General features: G+C 54.6%; 1 protein-coding gene across 14 annotated transcripts in view; it reads left to right on the forward strand.

Moving 5' to 3' along the window:
• The window catches only part of MICAL3 (microtubule associated monooxygenase, calponin and LIM domain containing 3), a 185340-nt gene that overhangs the window by 147187 nt on the left and 20025 nt on the right, over positions 1-18128 (forward strand). For 9 of the 14 annotated variants that reach the window (XM_082665682.1, XM_082665671.1, XM_082665684.1 and 6 more), the window contains 6 exons: positions 346-483; positions 676-758; positions 1645-3334; positions 3771-3865; positions 10528-10638; positions 12554-12647. In XM_082665682.1, the coding sequence (XP_082521808.1) occupies positions 346-483; positions 676-758; positions 1645-3334; positions 3771-3865; positions 10528-10638; positions 12554-12647 (2211 nt within the window). Of the gene's footprint in view, positions 1-345; positions 484-675; positions 759-1644; positions 3335-3770; positions 3866-10527; positions 10639-11860; positions 11919-12553; positions 12648-16904; positions 16956-18128 lie in introns of those variants that run through there. The other 5 variants (XM_082665676.1, XM_082665683.1, XM_082665678.1 and 2 more) reach the window with 2 other exon arrangements.

Below are 18128 nucleotides of genomic sequence, written 5' to 3' on the forward strand. Positions count from 1 at the left end.
GGAGGGGCAGGGACTGGGCTGGGAAGTGAGAACGGGCGGGACTGGGCCGGGAGGGCTCCGAGTCCCCGAGGCTGGTCCTTCCTGTGGAGCCGTCCGTGTGCTCAGGAAGGCCCGCACCCTCAAAAGAGAGGAGGTGCCATGGGCGTCCTGGGGCTCCGCGTCACAGAGGATGCTGTGTTGATGGACGAGTCTCAGGAGGGGGACCAGCGGGCAGCGCCTGGCCGGGATGCAGAGCCGGCTGGACCTCACGCTGCAGTTGGTGGCCTGGCGGCTGTCCTCTGAGGAGCCGGGAGCCTGGCAAGGAGCACAGCCTCACTTGAGGTCTGTGCTCACTTCTCTCGGCAGGTCAGCACTGGTCGGACGACGTTCCGTCAGAGACCGACACGGAGCTGCAGCAGGTGGCGGCAGGAGTGGGACTGGAGCTGCGGGTGTCTGAAGGCGAGGAGGAGCCACCGCCGGCCTTGGCAAGGCGCCCAGAGAGAGGTCTGTGTGCGAGCCCCTGCCCTCCCCTCCCTGCACGGCCCCTTCCCCTGTGGCACCTGTGCAGCTCACCTTTGGACCTTTGGATGCAGATCCTACACTGGTGACATGGCCGAGGCCGGGACGCCCTGGGAGCAGCCCCGCTGCAGTGCGAGCGGGTGTTTCCTCTTGCAAATCCTGTGTCTGTTTTCTCAGGTCGCTCCCAAGTCTCCAGCCCCAGCCGGTCCCCTGAGGAGCACTCGGTCCTGTCCTCCCCAGCCCACAGCCCCAGGGCACAGGTAAGGATTTGGGGCCCACTTTGGAGGCAGAGCTGATGGGACTCCTTAGGGGCCTTGGTGTGAACCCAGTTTTTTTATTCCCTGTGCTGATGGGCTGTTGAAAACAGGAGTGGCCCTGGGGCTCCGGCCCAGTGTGGCCTGCTGTGCGCCAATCCCACCACTGAGCTTCCCACTACTGTTCTCTGTGTGTCCATACAGCATACCGTTTTAACATAAATTTATTTTTAAGTTAAAACAGTAATATTTGTGGGATTACTGGTTTGATACAACAGATGTGTTTTTTCTCAATATTATGCTAAAATGAATGTATGATTTTCTAAATTAAAAATACTTGTCCAGGTGACCCGTGGTCTTTGAACCACACACTGCAGGATGCTCCATAAATAGATAGTAACACTGTGTCCTGTGGAACACGTTTTAGGGGAGGCCATCTAGAGGGCGGCCGGAGCTTGAGGCCTGGGGCTACTTGGCTTGGTCTTTGGGGTCCTGAAGAGCAAGGTGATTTGGGGGGTTTCATCTGCAATGAGGCCGGGGCGTGGCAGGAAGGACAGTCCGGGAGGCAGACGCGATTGATGCTGTTTTAAGTCTTAAGTCAAGAGACCTCGGAGCTCTGGGGCTGGTCGTTAGCATCCTTTGGCTGATGTCAGTTCAGGGCCCAAAGAACCAGATGCATTTGGGATGAACCAAACCTGAAAGCTTCACATGTTCACTGGGTGAGGGGCTCTGAAGCTTGACAGACGGATCAAAACGGGGGGTGTTCTCCTGGCCCTTGATCGTGGCCCCCCGCATGGAGAGGGTGTTTCAGGAAGCTCAGGCCCTTGGCGGGAGAGCATGCCCATCAGAGCCCTGCCTTCTAAGCAGCTCCTGTCACCTTGCTTTCCTACAGGGCGCCCGAGCCCCGCGCGCCTCTGCAGCCGCCACGAGGGGGTTGCCCGCGGAGAGCCCTGTGCCAGAGCCAGAGCCAGAGCTCGCCCATGGGGAGCCCACAGCCGGCACCCCTGTCCAATCGCAGCCCGAAGCCAGGATGCCGCCCTCACCTGCAAGCCCACAGCGCCGGTCCCCGCTGGCCCCCCTCCCCATCTGCTCCCAGCCTCAGCCGTCCGCCGAGGCCACCGTGCCGTCCCCCACCGTGTCCCCCATCCGCTTCCAGCCTGTGCCAGCCAGAACCTCCACCCCCCTGGCCCCCCTCCCCGTGAAGAGCCAGGGGGTCACCAAGGACACACTGGGCAGCCCCCTCCCTGGGGACGAGGCCCTGAGACGCAGCGACCTGGTGGCAGAGTTCTGGATGAAGAGCGCAGAGATCCGCCGCAGCCTGGGGCTCACGCCCGTGCGACGGGGCCCTGGACCTGAGCCCGCGTTCCAGCCCGCGTCCCTGCAGGCCTGTCGAGCTGAGAAGCTCCCCCAGGGCGAGGGACCCTGGCTTCTGAAACCCACACCTGTCCCCGGGAGGCTGGGGCCGCCTGCCGCCAGGGGGACCCAGCCCTCCCCGCCCACCCCGGGGTCCCCACCTGGCAGGGAGCCGAAGGGCGCCCGGGCGGAGCACAGAGACCTGTCCAGCAGCTCGGGGCTGGGCCTGCAGGGCAGCTCCTCCCGCACCAGGACGCCCGGCAGCCAGAGCTTCAGCACGTCCGACTCCACCATGCTCACGCCCCCCTCCAGCCCGCCGCCCCCACCTCCCGACGAGGAGCCCGCCACCCTTCATGGGAAGCCGGCCCTGGCGGGGCAGCTCGCAGCCTCGGAGCCCCGAGCACCGGCCGCATGCTTGCGGACCCCGCGGGAGCCCACCCGACCGCCCCCAGAGGAGGCACCGAAGCCATTTGTGGAGAGCGTGGACGAGATCCCCTTTGCGGACGATGTGGAGGACACGTATGACGACCGCACGGAGGACTCGAGTCTGCAGGAGCCCTTCTTCACGCCCCCCTCCCGCTGGCCCTGCCCCGAGCAGCCCCTGGCCCAGGAGAGAGGCCGGGGGCCTGAGAGTGGGCTCCCGCCACAGAAGCGGGGGCTGCCGCTGGTCTCCGCCGAGGCCAAGGAGCTGGCAGCCGAGCGTATGCGCGCCCGGGAGAAGTCAGTGCGGAGCCCGGCGCTGAGGGATGCCATGGCCCGGCAGCTGAGCAGGATGAAGGAGATGGACACCGTGGCCACCGCCCCCAGGACCCCGGCACCCCGCAGAGCCACTGCCGTGCCCCCCAAGGGCCCCGAGGAGCCCACCCCAACGCACAAAGCCACGAGTGAGGAGGTCCCGTCGCCTCCCTCGGACTCAGGGGGTCTGGACGGCTCGGTTACCTCGTCCGAGGGCTCCAGCGGGAAGAGCAAGAAGAGATCGTCCCTCTTCTCCCCCAGAAGAAACAAGAAAGAGAAGAAGCCCAAGGGTGACGGCCGGCCCCCGGAGAGGCCCAGCCCCAGCGCCCTGGAGGAAGCAGCAGCCAAGCCCAGGTCCCTGTGGAAGTCCGTCTTCTCCGGGTACAGGAAGGACAAGAAGAAGAAGGGTGATGGCAGGTCCCGCCCCAGCACCCCTTCCAGTGGGACCACTGTGGACGCCGGCAAGCCGGGGGCGTCTCCTGTCACGAGAGCAGGTACAGCAGCACGGGGGCCCCTCCCGGGCAGAGCGCACGGTGCGGGCTCTCCAGCCCCTGTAGCTCCCTCGAAAGACCCACTTCCCATGCTGCCCCCTCCCCTGGGGCTTCCTAGGGAGAAGGAAACTAAACCCAGCACCTTCTGAAACCAGCGTGCAGCTGGGCGGGGGCCGTGGGGGGCTGTGACTTCCCAGGGAGGGCCTGATGGTGAGTGGCTGGGCGCTGGCTCCAGACGGGGCCCCTTCGGTGCGTGTGGGCCCAGTCCCGCCCGGATGTGCGTCAGCATCCAGGCTCGTGGCTCCGGATGCGGGACAGACCCAAAGCGGGGAGAACCACACCTCCGCTCCCCTGCCCTGGGCTGCCGTGAGTGTGGAAGTGGGGAGAGTACCCCGTGTGGCCACGGGTCACTGTCCCTGCTCTGCCTCTGCCCCCCCAGAGCTGCGGCCCCGACGCCAGCTGAGCTGCTCGGAGGACTCGGACATCTCCAGCGACGATGTCCTGGAGCGGACCTCCCAGAAGTCCAGGAGAGAGGTGGGTGGGCCGCGGCTGTGACTCCGTCCCCTGTTCAGCGCCTCACCCCAGCCGACGCGCAGCTGAACCCCGCGCCTGGCCCGTGTCCAGGCCAAGACACGGCGGGAGCTCTCCTCTGGGCCCGAGCCGCCTGTGTCAGGGCCAGTCTGAGGGGGAGCGCGTCCCTCTGACCACAGCTGTCCCCGGGCCCCAGGCGCCCTCCTCATCCACACCGACAGCGAGTCTGGGACCCCAGCCCTAGGATCCCACGAGCACCCTGTCGCCGGGGGCCATGTAGGGAACACTGAAGTCAGGGCTGCGCCCAGGACGTGCTGACCTGGCACGACATTATGTCCGGGTACGTGATAACGTTACCCCGGTTTCGCCCCGAGTACGCTATTGGAGTGCGGGAGCTGCGTGGGAAGCATCTTGTGCTGAGGACACATGAGCTCCATCTGTGGGGGGAAGGGCCGTGTCGTCTGCAGGCGACTCAGGAGAAGAGGCACAGGTTGGCGAGGGTGTCGTCCGCCTCTCCGTCTCCTGCAGGTCTGAGCATCTTCAGAGTAAGAACTGAGGGGCGTGGGACACCCCCAGAGCATGGGGCTGCATCAGCCGGCGGGTGGGGAGCCTCCTGCAGACACCCACGGGAGCCTTGGGTCCGCGCAGTGGGGCACGTGGTTCCTCGACCCTGCTTCAGGCGGCTGTGAAACAAACCTCTGAGTTTCGTTTCATTTAAAAAAGCAAAAAACGAACTAAAAATGATTTATTTTTATTTAAAATGTTTATATAGAAAAATTAATACAGATTTTTAAAAAATCACCTGTAGCCCTGTCAACAAGAGATAACTCACGTTTCCCACTTTGCCTCAGTTTGACTCAAATACAACCAAACCATGCGGCCTGGCCCACTGGCCCGGGAGCTGGCAGCCACGTTCCCAGGGCTGAACCCCCAGAAGTCGGTGAAGCACCAGCGCGTTTCTTTTTTTAATTGAAGTGTAGTTGATTTACAGTGTTGTGTTAGTCTTAGGTGTGCAGGAAAGGGATCTAGTTATACATATATGTGTTTATATATATATACATATATTCTTTTTGAGATTCTTTTCCATTATAGGTTATTACAGAGTGTTGAGTAGAGTTCCCTGTGCTATACAGTAGGCCCTTGTTTATTATCTATTTTATATATAGTAGTGTGTGTCTGTCAATCCCAGACTCCTAATTTATCCCTCCCCCACTTCCCATTTGGTAACAATTTTTTTTCTATGTCTGTGAGTCTATTTCTGTTTTGTATATAAGCTCATTTGTGTCATTTTTTTAAGATTCCACATATAAGTGATATCATATGGTATTTGTCTTTCTCTGTCTGGCTTACTTCACTTAATGTGATAATCTCCAGGTCCATCCACGTTGTCACAAATGGCATTATTTCATTCCTTCTTATGGCTGAGTAATATTTTGCTGTATATATGTACCATGTCTTCTTTATCCATTCCTCTGTCGAAGGACATTTAGGTTGCTTCCGTGTCTTGGCTATTGTAAATAGTGCTGCAATGAACATAGGGATGCATGTATCTTTTCGAATTATGGTTTTCTCCGGATATATGCCCAGGAGTGGGATTGCTGGATGATGTGGTAGTTCTGTTTTTAGTTTTTAAGGAACCTCCATACTGTTCTCCGTAGCGGCTGCACCATTTACATTCCCACCAACAGTGTAGGAGGGTTCCCTTTTCTCCACATCATCTCCAGCATTTATTATTTGTAGGCTTTTTGATGATGGCCATTCTGACCAGTATGAGGTGATACCTCATTCTGGTTTGGATTTGCATTTCTCTCATAATTAGCGATGATGAACATCTTTTCATGTGCCTGTTGGCCATCTGTATGTCTTTGGAGAAATGTCTGTTGAGGTCTTCTGCCCATTTTTTGATTGAACTGTTTGTTTTTTTGATATCAAGCTGTATGAGCTATTTGTATATTTTGGAGATTAACTCCTTGTTGGTCTCATGGTTTGCAAATATTTTCTCCCAGTCCGTTGGTTGTCTTTTTGTTTTTCTTATGGTTTCCTTTGCTGTGCAGAAGCTTTTGAGTTTAATTAGATCCCATTTGTTTATTTTTGCTTTTATTTCCATTACTCTAGGAGATGGATCCAAAAAAAAATTGCTGTGAGTTATGTCAAAGAATGTTCTGCCTATTTTTCCTCTGGGACTTTTATAGTATCTGGTCTTACATTTAGGTCTTTAATCCATTTTGAGTTTTTTTTGTTTTGTTTTTTAGTTTTTAGTTTGTTTTTTTATATAGCAGGTTTTAATTAGTTATCTGTTTTATGCATATTAGTGTACATATGTCAATCCCAATCTCCCAGTTCATCCCACCACCACCACTACCACCCCACCACCCCCGCCGCTTTCCTACCTTGCTGTCCGTACGTTTGTTCTCTACATCTGAGTCTCAGTTTCTGCCCTGCAAACTGGTTCATCTGTACCATTTTTCTAGGTTCCACATGTATGTGTTGATATACGACATTTGTTTTTCTCTTTCTGACTTACTTCACTCTGTATGACAGTCTCTAGATGCATCCACATCTCTACAAGTGACCTAATTTCGTTCCTTTTTATGGCTGAGTAATATTCCGTTGTATATACATGTACTACATCTTCTTTATCCATTTGTCTGTCGATGGACATTTAGGTTGCTTCCATGACCTGGCTATTATAAATAGTGCTGCAGTGAACATTGGGGTGCATGTGTCTTTTTGAATTATGGTTTTCTCAGGGTATATGCCCAGTAGTGGGATTGCTGGGTCATATGGTACTTCTATTTTTAGTTTTTTAAGGAACCTCCATACTGTTCTCCATAGTGACTGTATCAATTTACATTGCCACCAACAGTGCAAGAGGGTTCCCTTTTCTCCACACCCTCTGCAGCATTTGTTGTCTGTAGATTTTCTGATGATGCCCATTCTAACTGGTGTGAGGTGATACTTCATTGTAGTTTTGATTTGCATTTCTCTAATAATTAATGATGTTGAGCAGCTTTTCATGTGCTTCTTGGCCATCTGTATGTTTTCTTTGGAGAAATGTCTATTTAGGTGTTCTGCCCATTTTTGGATTGGGTGGTTTGTTTTTTAAATATTGAGCTGCATGAGCTGTTTATATATTTTGGAGATTAATCCTTTGTCCGTTGATTCATTTGCAAATATTTTCTCCCATTCTGAGGGTTGTCTTTTTGTCTTGTTTGCAGTTTCCCTTGCTTTGCAAAAGCTTTTAAGTTTCACTAGGTCCCATTTGTTTATTTTTTTTTTTATTTTCATTACTCTAGGAGGTGGATCAGAAAAGATTTTGCTGAGATTTATGTCAAAGAGTGTTCTGCCTATGTTTTCCTCTAAGAGTTTTATAGTCCGGTCTTACATTTAGGTCTCTAATCCATTTTGAGTTTATTTTTGTGCATGGTGTTAGGAAGTGTTCTAATTTCATTCTTTTACATGTAGCTGTCCAGTTTTCCCAGCACCACTTATTGAAGAGGCTGTCTTTTCTCCATTGTATATCCTTGCCTCCTTTGTCATAGATAAGTTGACCATAGGTGTGTGGGTTTATCTCTGGGCTTTCTATACTGTTCCATTTATCTTTATTTCTGTTTTTGTGCCAGTACCATGCTGTCTTGATTACTGTAGCTTTGTAGTATAGTCTGAAGTCAGGGAGTCTGATTCCTCCAGCTCCGTTTTTTTCCCTCAAGACTGCTTTGGCTATTCGGGGTCTTTTGTGTCTCCATACAAATTTTAAGAGTTTTTGTTCTACTTCTGTAAAAAATGCCTTCTTTTTTTTTTTTTCGCGGTACGTGGGCCTCTCACTGTTGTGGCCTCTCCCGTTGCGGAGCACAGGCTCCAGACGCGCAGGCTCAGCAGCCATGGCTCACGGGCCTAGCTGCTCCACGGCATGTGGGATCTTCCTGGACCGGGGCACGAACCCATGTCCCCTGCATCGGCAGGTGGACTGTCAACCACTGCGCCACCAGGGAAGCCCTGCCATATTTTAAATAAATTTATTTATTTTATTTATTTTTGGCTGTGTTGGGTCTTTGTTGCTGCTTGCACGCTTTCTCTAGCTGTGGCTAGTGGGGGCTACTCTTCATTGCGGTGTGTGGGTTTCTCATTGCAGTGGCTTCTCTTGTTGCAGAGCACGGGCTCTAGGCATGGGGGCTCAGTAGTTGTGGCTTGCGGGCTCTAGAACGCAGACTCAGTAGTTGTGGAGCATGGGCTTAGTTGCTCTGTGGCATGTGGGATCTTCCCGGACCAGGGCTCGAACCTGTGTCCCCTGCATTGGCAGGCAGATTCTTAACCACTGCACCACCAGGGAAGCCCTTGAGTTTATTTTTGTGTATGGTGTTAGAGAAGGTTCTAATTTCATTCTTTTACATGTAGCTGTCCAGTTTTCCCAGCATCACTTATTGAAGAGACTGTTTTTTCTCCATTGTATATCCTTGCCTCCTTTGTCATAGATTAGTTGACCACAGGTGCGTGGGTTTATTTCTGGGCTTTCTATCCTGTTCCATTGATCTATGTGTCTGTTTTTTGTGCCAGTACCATACTGTCTTGATTACTGTAGCTTTGTAGTATAGTCTGAAGTCAGGTAGCCTGATTCCTCCAGCTCCATTCTTCTTTCTTAAGGTTGTTTTGGCTATTCAGTCACCCCCTTTAATTTAATAGATAAGTGCTGGTCCTCAGGCTGTAGTTACTAGTTCCTTTGGATTTTTTCACGTGCCACATGGGGAAATTACCTGTCTCCTTTTTAACTGCCTTGTTCTGATAATGAAAACCTTCCTCACTCTGGCTTGAGGCAGGATGTGCACACATGGCCAGGTGTGGCCTCTGGGAGGCCCTGACCTGGGAGAAGTGGCTGCCCCTCTCTCTCCCTTCCTCCCTTTGAGCTAGTTAATGGGACTGCCAAGCAACTCTGTTCTAGGCTCAGTGGGTGAGAAGAGGCCACACTGACTGCTTGCAGTATCCCTGATGGAAGTCTGTTATTCGTGCCATTTAGGTCCCTTTCTTGGCGTATAATCGGGAGATGGCCACCCCCTCCCAGGGCTGCTGGGGCCTGTTCAGGGACACCAGCAGGACAGAGAACTTGGCTGACAGGCAGTCTACCCGGGTCTCCCACCACCTGCCCCCAGCCATCACCCTGCAGTGTTCGGCCAGAGAGAGGAGTCTGAACTTGCACAGAGCAAGAGCTCCTGTGACCTTGTGGTTACTTTTCACACAAGGGGACTGAGGACAGAGCACAGGAAGTTTGGGGCCAGTGAAGGAGGCACTGACTTCTCGGCAGAAGAGTGACTCCTGGCTTCACTCAGGCGGGTTCACTGAGGTGGCGCTGCTGGTGTCTCACTCCCAGCCTACACGCAGACATCCTGGCTGACACGGGAAGAGCCATCATGCGTTTTAGTCGTGCACGTTTGTTTTAAACTTGTAGCTGATTTTGCTCCATTTCTGGGTCCTATTTTTAATTTTTGATCATTGTTATTATTGCCATTCTGCTTTGTTCTCCATCACGTCCCCTTAAAAGTCGGTTTATGTTCAGGACATGATGTGCATCGAAGGCTGTGTCCTGTCCCTGTGGGAAGGCCTTGCTGCAGCCCCGCCCGGCCCGGCAGCCGAACCCTCACTTACCGTGTCTGGGCACGCGTGGACGGCGGCAACGGACAAGGACGGGGAGGTGCCTTGCTTGTCGCAGGCTGGGGGGCCATGTGGTGCTTTTGCTCCGGATGCCAGTGGGGACAGGGAGGCCCCTCTGGGCCTGGGCGCCACAGGAACGGGGAGTTTTTGAGCCCTTGGCTCCGTGACCTGCAGGGTACATGCTCGGGGAGTCCCGAGACGGTCCTTAAGTGGTGGCTCTCCACTAGCACTGGAACTCTTAGAATAAAGATTACCAGGATAAACTCCTGAGTTAAATTCGGAAGCTCCTTTAAAGTCTGCAAAGGCTCCTTTTTCGTTTTCTTGGAGGCAGTAAAGAAGGTGTCCCTCAGTGTCGCCCGCATTCACCCACTGTGCCCTCCGCGCCACGCTCGCAGGTGCAGCTGTGCTGTCTGGCTGGGAGCCCCTCCGTTGTTGACAGCCCCACAGCCCTGCCAGAGCACATCCTCGCTCCTCTTGGTGTGCAGACCCCTGATCTGTCCAGGTTCACCGGCACCCTTCTTCCAGCTGCATTAGTTGGTTTGGGTTCGCTCAGACTTAGAATAGAAGCACCCTGTTGCCTTCAGGCGTGGCTTCTTCAAAGAACCTTGCCAGTAGCGCTCATCTGAAAAAGGTGGCTTTTGATACTAAACCAAAAAGTAGCAGGATCCTGGGTTTTCTTTTTCCTTTCCCTGTGTGCCCCCTACAAGCAAGAGGCTTGGGGGAAACATTTGATCAACATGTTTACCTCCACTGTCTTAAAGAAGAGCAGATGTCCTTACATGGGAAACTGGTGATCTCAGCAGTAAAGGCGCCCCACCCTCCTGTCCTAACTGCCCAGCAGTCATTGTGCAGCCAGCCTCCTGTCCCTGCCCCATGGGAGCGTCTCCCATGGATCTCCAGGTGCCCCCTGGCCCGTGGAGCTCCTGCCAGGCTGAGGGTCTGGGCGTCTGCGCACACCTCGCCCCCGCCTGCCCTGCGGCCTCCGTGACCCTGACTGAATAAACCCCTATCGTCCCCTGCAGCCGAGGACTTACACGGAGGAGGAGCTGAACACCAAGCTGACCCGGCGTGTGCAGAAAGCAGCCCGGAGGCAGGCCAAGCAGGAGGAGCTGAAGCGGCTGCACCGCGCCCAGGTGAGCCGCTGGGAGTCCGCACCCACAGGAGGGCGGGAGAGGAGGCGAGCAGGGCCGCCACTCGTGCAACTGCAGAAACCTCGCGGGGGGCGCTGGCTGGGGGAGAGGGAGGGGCCCGGCTTTGAGTCTCCTAGACCCTAGCTCTGGAAGAACCACTGTAAAGCCAGCTCCTGCGTTTGTCAGAGCTGTTAGCAAGAGGCAGCTGTGACTGGCTGGCCTCCGACGCGCCTGGGATTTAGAGGTTGGAGCTGTCCTCAGGGTCCCAGGCCTTTCAGTTTTTTTTGTTTGTTTGTTTGTTTTTTTGCGGTATGTGGGCCTCTCACTGTTGTGGCCTCTCCTGTTGCGGAGCACAGGCTTCCGAGGCACAGGCTCAGCGGCCATGGCTCACGGGCCCAGCCACTCCGCGGCATGTGGGATCTTCCCGGACCGGGGCACGAACCCGCGTCCCCTGCATCGGCAGGCAGGCTCTCAATCACTGCGCCACCAGGGAAGCCCTCATCGTTACTTCTTTTAAGTGAGGAACTCTTCTACTACAGGTCCTTCCAAGGACCCATCAATCCTCTGAAGATATTTTTTTAAGCTGGAAAATGCCAAAGTCTAGCTTTCCCACATCTACTTCAGTCCCATACTTATTGTAAAAAGACAAGCCCAGTCCAAAGTAGGAAAGGAAAAAAAAGGATGACTGCTATCAGAAAGGTAGATTGCTTACTGTACCACGTCCCACAGTGACGTCTATCACAGTGCCTGTAAGGTTCAATTGTACTCCAGGAACCAGTTTATATGACCGTCTCCAGATCTGTGAGTTCCCAAGGACAAGGACCATGCCATATCTTATTGCCGGCATTAAAGCGGTCAAGATATGAAGGAACAAAACGAACCACTTTTAAAAAGCCACTATTCTCTTCTCCCTCTTTTTTTTTTTTTTTTTTTTGCGGTACGCGGGCCTCTCACTGTTGTGGCCTCTCCCGTTGCGGAGCACAGGCTTCCGACACACAGGCTCAGTGGCCATGGCTCACCGGCCCAGCCGCTCCGCAGCATGTGGGATCTTCCCGGACCGGGGCACGAACCCGTGTCCCCCGCATCGGCAGGTGGACTCTCAACCACTGCGCCACCAGGAAAACCCCCAGATTTTTTTTTTTTAACAAAAAATAATTTTTTAACGCAAAGTATTAAATGATACCTAAATACAATGTGGTTTTTTAATGAAATCGTATGTATATAGCTGTGTTCATAAAGATTCGGACAATAATCAAAAGCTCTACAGCAGCAAGAAACATGAACAGCAAATCCATTCCCAGCGAAGAGATTCCTCTGGTTTTCCAAAACCAGCTTTCTCGTCCTTTCCCCGGACGTTACTCTGGATCTGCGTTCCCTGCATGACCGGATCCCTGGATTTTATTTCATCTTCTGTGTGAAGATATGTCCCTGCCGCTGCTTCGGGGTGGGAGGTCGTCCCGGGTGTCAATCATCCCCGAGAAGCCTCACTCCGTGCAGAGTGGAGCCATGTTTTCTCATTGAGGTAGAGTTGGTTTACGATGTTGTGCTAATCTCTGCTGTACAGCGAAGTGATTCAGTTATCTACGTGTATGCATTCCTTTTATACTCTTTTCCATGATGGCTTATCCCAGGAGATTGGCTGTGATTCTGTGTGCTGTACACCAGGACCTTGGTGTTCATCCATCCTACGTCTAATAGTTTACAGCCACTAACCCCAAACTCCCGGTCCCTCACCCCAACCCCTGACCCCAGCAAGCGCAAGTCTGCGCTGGGCAGTTTTAATCTTGTCGAAGCAGGATCTGTTTGAGACTCTCAAGAGCCCCGCTGGGGTGTTTGCACCCTCGTGTGCTCGTGCCGCGCTCTGGGCACCCGCCCGCTTCGCCCTTCTCCCTCCTTCACGCTGTCATGTCGCCCGCAGATCATCCAGCGGCAGCTGGAGCAGGTGGAGGAGAAGCAGCGCCAGCTGGAGGAGAGGGGCGTCGCCGTGGAGAAGGCGCTGCGTGGGGAAGCAGGTACCGGCTGGGTTCCTGGTGGACAGGGGATCCCTGAGGAATGCCCACCCAGCCCCGCGGGAGGCTAGTTCCTGTCCTGCCCCTGGGAGTCAGCTAGTCTCCAGCAGGATTCTCTCTCTGGTCCCCTCGTCACTGAGAGCCGGGGCTTCTGTTAAGCAAAGGAGGAGAAAGGCCCATGCATCTCAGGGCTGGCCGTCCCCTCGGCCCACCATCTGCTGCTGACGCCCTGGGCCTCCTCTCTCCTCCCTCCTCCCCATCTTTTCCTTGAGAAGACAGTGACTGGAACGGGGCAGGCTGTGCACAAGGAACCATCACAGAACTGCTCGTGCAGGCCACCCCCGCCCCCCGCCCCAACGGGTGGAGCTGGTGCCCCGGGTGGACCAGGCTCTGTCCTGGAGGCTGGGCACTCAGGGCAGAGCCCAAGCAGAGCAGACCCTGGGAAGTGGCTGTGAGGGCCATGTGCTGGTAACTGCCCTTCCTGGGGCAGAGCCATGGGGGCAGTGCAGTCACACCACTGTCCCCAGAGCCTGTGGGTGGGCCCAGCACAGTGGGGCTTGGAGAGCAAAGAGGTGCCGAGGGCCCAGGAGGCCCTCTTGGTTCAGGACCTTGAAACCACTGGATCAGCCCCAGCTGTAGCCCCAACCCAGGCACAAGCGATTCCTCCCTGCCTTCCCAAGTCCCCGAATCTGGAGCTTCCATCCCTTTGTAGAGAGCACGGGGCTCCAGGGTCAGCACTAGAGTCGTGGGACCAGGGATGAGGACAGGTGGTGACGTGGCTTTCCTTGGGAAGGGGGGCGGGTCCTCTGGGCTTTGGGCTGAGGATAAACTGAAGGCGAATCAGGAGGAGGCAGCCACGAATGCGGCCTGTCGCTGCCTCTGATCTTGCTGGAAGACTGACCAGTGGTTGGCCTCCGAGTGAGCGGCTGGTGTCGGGATGCGTTCGTGGGGTTCTGGAGGACTGGGGTCAGGCACAGAGGAGGTGTCTCCCGTCCTGACCCTTCACGGCCACGGAATGCAGCTAGCAGTGGACTCAGGGTGACCTTCAGGTGAAGACAGGACACGAGGCAGGAAGATGAGGCTGTGATGTCTTGTGCCTGATGCTGGACTCACTGTGCCACCAGATGAAATGTGAGAACTTGACTCCGGAGGCGAGCCAGCCCCTGTGCCCGGGAGCGGGGACTCAGGTTCACCCGGCAGGGCCCCCGCCCTGCGTGCCCTGACCCGGCCTCCTCTGTCAAACGTGACCACCTGGATGGAGCAGCCCTGCAAGCAGTGGGAACGGGGACCCGCGGGCCCTGCCCTCTCTGCTCTCTCTGCTTGCAGAAGATACCAGGAGGAGCCTGGACCCTCAGATTCCTCCTGCCGAGGTGGAGAGGGGCCACAGTTTGCATAAGTGCCCCTGTGCCCCACAGGGCTCTGAGGTTCAGATGCACACCCAGCACTGATGGTTCCGCCTGGCATTCAGATGTCTGTCAGCTGCCCTGCGGTTTGTCCATGGTGGCCCCTCGGCATTTCCACAGCAGGCTGCATTCCTCAGTCTGCTGCCTGCCAAGGGGCCAGAGAAAAGGGACCACTGAAGATTGACCTGGGATTTTGCTGAAATTCCGCTTACTAGTTGTTTACATAATTACCTTTTTGTAAACACATACAACCAGAATTTCGTCTAAGTCAGTGGTTTTCAAACTTTTTTAAAAAGCAGCAGAACGCTTTTTTACAAGACAAATTATGAGTTCAAGTTTAACTCAAAAAAAAAATTACTCTTAAATGTTAATAAACACAATTTGAAAATGCAGGTTGTGGAGAGCTGCAGGGTTAATACCCTCCATGTCCAGTCCAGCCCTGGACGTAGGGTGGGCACCTGATGCGCAGAGGTGGGGGCAGGTCGTATACAGCCATGGGAATCTCAGGACATGCACAGTGAGAACGGTCTGGGTGTCTGCAGCTTAAAGTCGGAGTTGCTCTCTCGGTGGAATCACTACAGATCCAACTGCAGTTCAGATTCTTTATGAAGAAGAGATCAGATAAATACTCCCAAACATACAGTGAACCCAGAACCAGATGTGCTATGTGTTGTGGCACCTGGAGGACCACCCTGGTACCTGGAGGATCACCCTGGCACCTGGAGGACCTCCCTGCACCTGGAGGACCACCTTGGCACCTGGAGGACCACCTTGGCACCTGGAGGATCACTCTGCACCTGGAGGACCACCCTGCACCTGGAGGATCACCCTGGCAGGACACTCCGAGAGTGAGACCCTGCTAGCAGGCCAGGATTGAAGTTGATGAATGAAGTGTCATTTTCCCACGCGTCACAGGCAGGGCAGACACTCGCACACAGAGGGCAGAAGAAGCCTGGTCCTGGGGCCTCACAGAAGCAAGTTTACCTGCAGCACAGATTAACATGTTGATGGGCTTCAGTGGGTTACACATTGGCGGATCAAAGATTCGAACATGGTGTGTCCTGTTTAAGTTTTTTTTTTTTAATTTATTTATTTTTTACTTTTGGCTGTGTTGGGTCTTTGTTGCTGCGCGCAGGCTTTCTGTAGTTGCGGCGAGCGGGGCTACCCTTCGTTGCAGTGCGCGGGCTTCTCATTGCTGTGGTCTCTCTTGCGGAGCACGGGCTCTAGGCACGCAGGCTTCAATATTTGTGGCTCATGGGCTCTAGATCACAGGCTCAGTAGTTGTGGCGCACGGGCTTAGTTGCTCCGCGACATGTGGGATCTTCCCGGGCCAGGGATGGAACCTGTGTCCCCTGCATTGGCAGGAGGATTCTTAACCACTGCACCACCAGGGAAGCCATGTTTAAGTTTTTTTATGAGTTAAAAGTAGTTGTGAATCGGGTATTTGGGAGACCCCAGAACAGCACTTGAAGAGCCGGAACCTTCCAGAGAGCAGGTTGAAACCACAATTGTGGTCAAGAGTCTGCTAAGCTTCCCAGAACTTCTGTCCAAATACACGTCTCCTGTTTCAAAGACGGGCTGTGGTACCTCCGTTGGGAGATTCCCACAATGCATTTGGAAACACTCGACACAGGAACCCAGTACTTCGCTTTTCTTCTTTTAAGCACATCACTTCCTAGGCTCCCTCTTGGCAGAAGCCCCTGGGTCTCTGCTCCCACCTGGCAGAGGTCGTCTTTGAGGCTCAGCTGTGCCTTCTCTTGGGCTTCTGTGTCCCATGCCTCCTGCTCGTCTGCTTGCTCGCGGCCGAGCCTTTGAGGAGGCCACTCGGGCTGAGTAGTGCTGGTCAGCTCCTTCCCTGAACTGGCCATTCGGTCTCACCCGATGGGCTCTCTGAGGGGTCAGACTGGTGGCCTAGCTGCCTTCCAGAGAAGGCTCGCGTAGTTCTGAGTCTCACGTATATCCGCACAGCAAGTTTAGCTTCAGAGCCTTGGATAAGACGGAGACTCGTGAGGTTTCTGGTCTGGGGCAGCTGGGAAGCCCTCTTTGTCTCTGGAACCCACTGGATCAGCCTCAGTCTGCTTTCCGGTGTGTGTGTTTTGGAAGGAGGAGCCCTCGTGTGGAACCAGAGGCTGCCAGGACCAGCTGTCAGACTGTGGGTTGTGGAGGAAAAGGTAGCGAACCGCAGCCGACTCTACTCTGCGTGCGTTACGGTCCTGGGGGCCGCCCTCGCTCACAGCGCCTGTGTTGGGGTCCTGGAGTATGATGAACAAGAATACGTTGCCGCCCGTTGCCTGCTCTTAGGGGGGCTGGAGACCTTGGGGGCCTGAACGCAGAAGAAACAGGGCCTCCTTTATCTCAGACCGTCCAGCAGAAGTGCTTCTGCTTCTGGTGGGGTCGGTGTGGACAGGGCAAGCTGAGGGCTGGTTCCTGACACAGCTTTTTTAGGGTGTTCACGTTTCGCCTTCAGCCCCTCAGCCTGGGGCTTCTCATATTCAGAAATTAGGGAGGTTCGTAGCCTTTGATCTGCCCCTGAGTTTTTTAAAATCTGAGATGAGGTTGAGTCCCAGCAGGATTCCCAACCAAGCCAAGGCTTCTGTCCTGGCCGATCGCTTTCTGTCAGTGCAGTCACCTGTGGTTTTCTGTGACCGCCCCTCGCACCCAGAGGTCTGTGGCTACAGTGTGCACGTGGGGGGGCGGGGGGGCACCCGGGGGGACACATGCTTTCCAGCTGCCGCCTGTCCCCCTCCTGCTACGTCTCTGGGTGTTTCTTATGCTTCACGCCGTTCATTGCTCGAGGCTCGGGGGGACCAGAGGGTTATCTGATGCAGTAACTCTCTTCACCGATTCCTTGTTGTAGACTATTGGGGAGAGTCTTATTACACTGACCTCATCGACTTGCGTCTGGGTGGTATGTATGCAGCCCTGTTGCTGAACTAACCCTGCTGATGCCCCCTCCCCCGCACCTGCTCACAAACAGCAAGAAGTCATCCCGCTAACCAGCAGGTGGCAAAAGCACAGGCCCTTTTCCAGCTCCAAGGGAGCAATGCCCGACCTCCCCCTGCCCGTATGTGCTCCAGGGGGAAACCTGAGATAGCTTTTGCTGCCCGGGGTTATTTTAATGTTTTATAAATAAAAGTTCACCTACCCCAGCCTGTCAACCTCAAATCTTCACTCTGGTCCCACTAATATCGTTGGGTTGTTTGACGGTAGGAACACACACGACACACTCAACACGCACGCATACACACACACTCTACCATGACCTCCCCTCGAAGCACATCCCTCCCACTCCCCCCAGAGAGCTCACTGCCAACCACACTGGGGAACCAAACACACAGAGAGCTCGGCCTCCACTGTCTCCATCAGGGCGTGCTCAGGCACCCCCTGAGAGGTCCAGGTGCCTGGGAGTGGTGTCATGGTGATTTCTGCCCAGATTCACCAGACTTGAGGCTGTGTTGACCGATGCCTCTGAGAATGTACCCCCCTTCTTGCTCTGTCCAGGGACCTACTTTGCAGCTCTTTTCAACAAAGACAGGAAAAGTCCCAGGCAGTGGTCCTCCGTGTATGGTCCCTGGAGTGGCAGCATTGGCACCACCCCTTGGGGGCCTGTTAGAAGTGCAGGTTCTCAGGCCCCACCCCAGACCTTCTGAGTCAGGAACCCTGGAGGTGAGGCCTGGTTACCTGTTTTAACAAACCTTCCAGGCCGTTCTCATGCCTTCTAAAGTGGAACCTCCATCTCAAAGAAACTCAGTGTGTTTGCCGTCTTGCGTACAAAGCTCACCATCTGTGTCGGATCAGAGAAACAGCCAAGGCCTGAGTCTCACCTCTAGACCTTGGGCACCTTTCCGCCTGGAAGGCTGCCCTCGTATCAGGAGCCGAGGCTCCTGGGGCCCAGTGCCTTCTTGGAGTCCGGAGTCCTGGGTCAGGCGGTGTCACCTCTTCATCTCCCCGTGCAGGCTCCATGCCTGAAAGTGCTCTTGAGACAGACGAGGGGACAAAGGTCACTGTCTCTCATATTTTACTGTAATCCCATCCTTTTGAGAGTCACTTCTTGGCCCATTCATTTAAAAACCAAAGCATG

The sequence above is a fragment of the Grampus griseus genome, assembly GCF_964374135.1.
Source record: "Grampus griseus genome assembly, chromosome: 11".
In the NCBI taxonomy this organism is placed as follows: domain Eukaryota; kingdom Metazoa; phylum Chordata; class Mammalia; order Artiodactyla; family Delphinidae; genus Grampus; species Grampus griseus.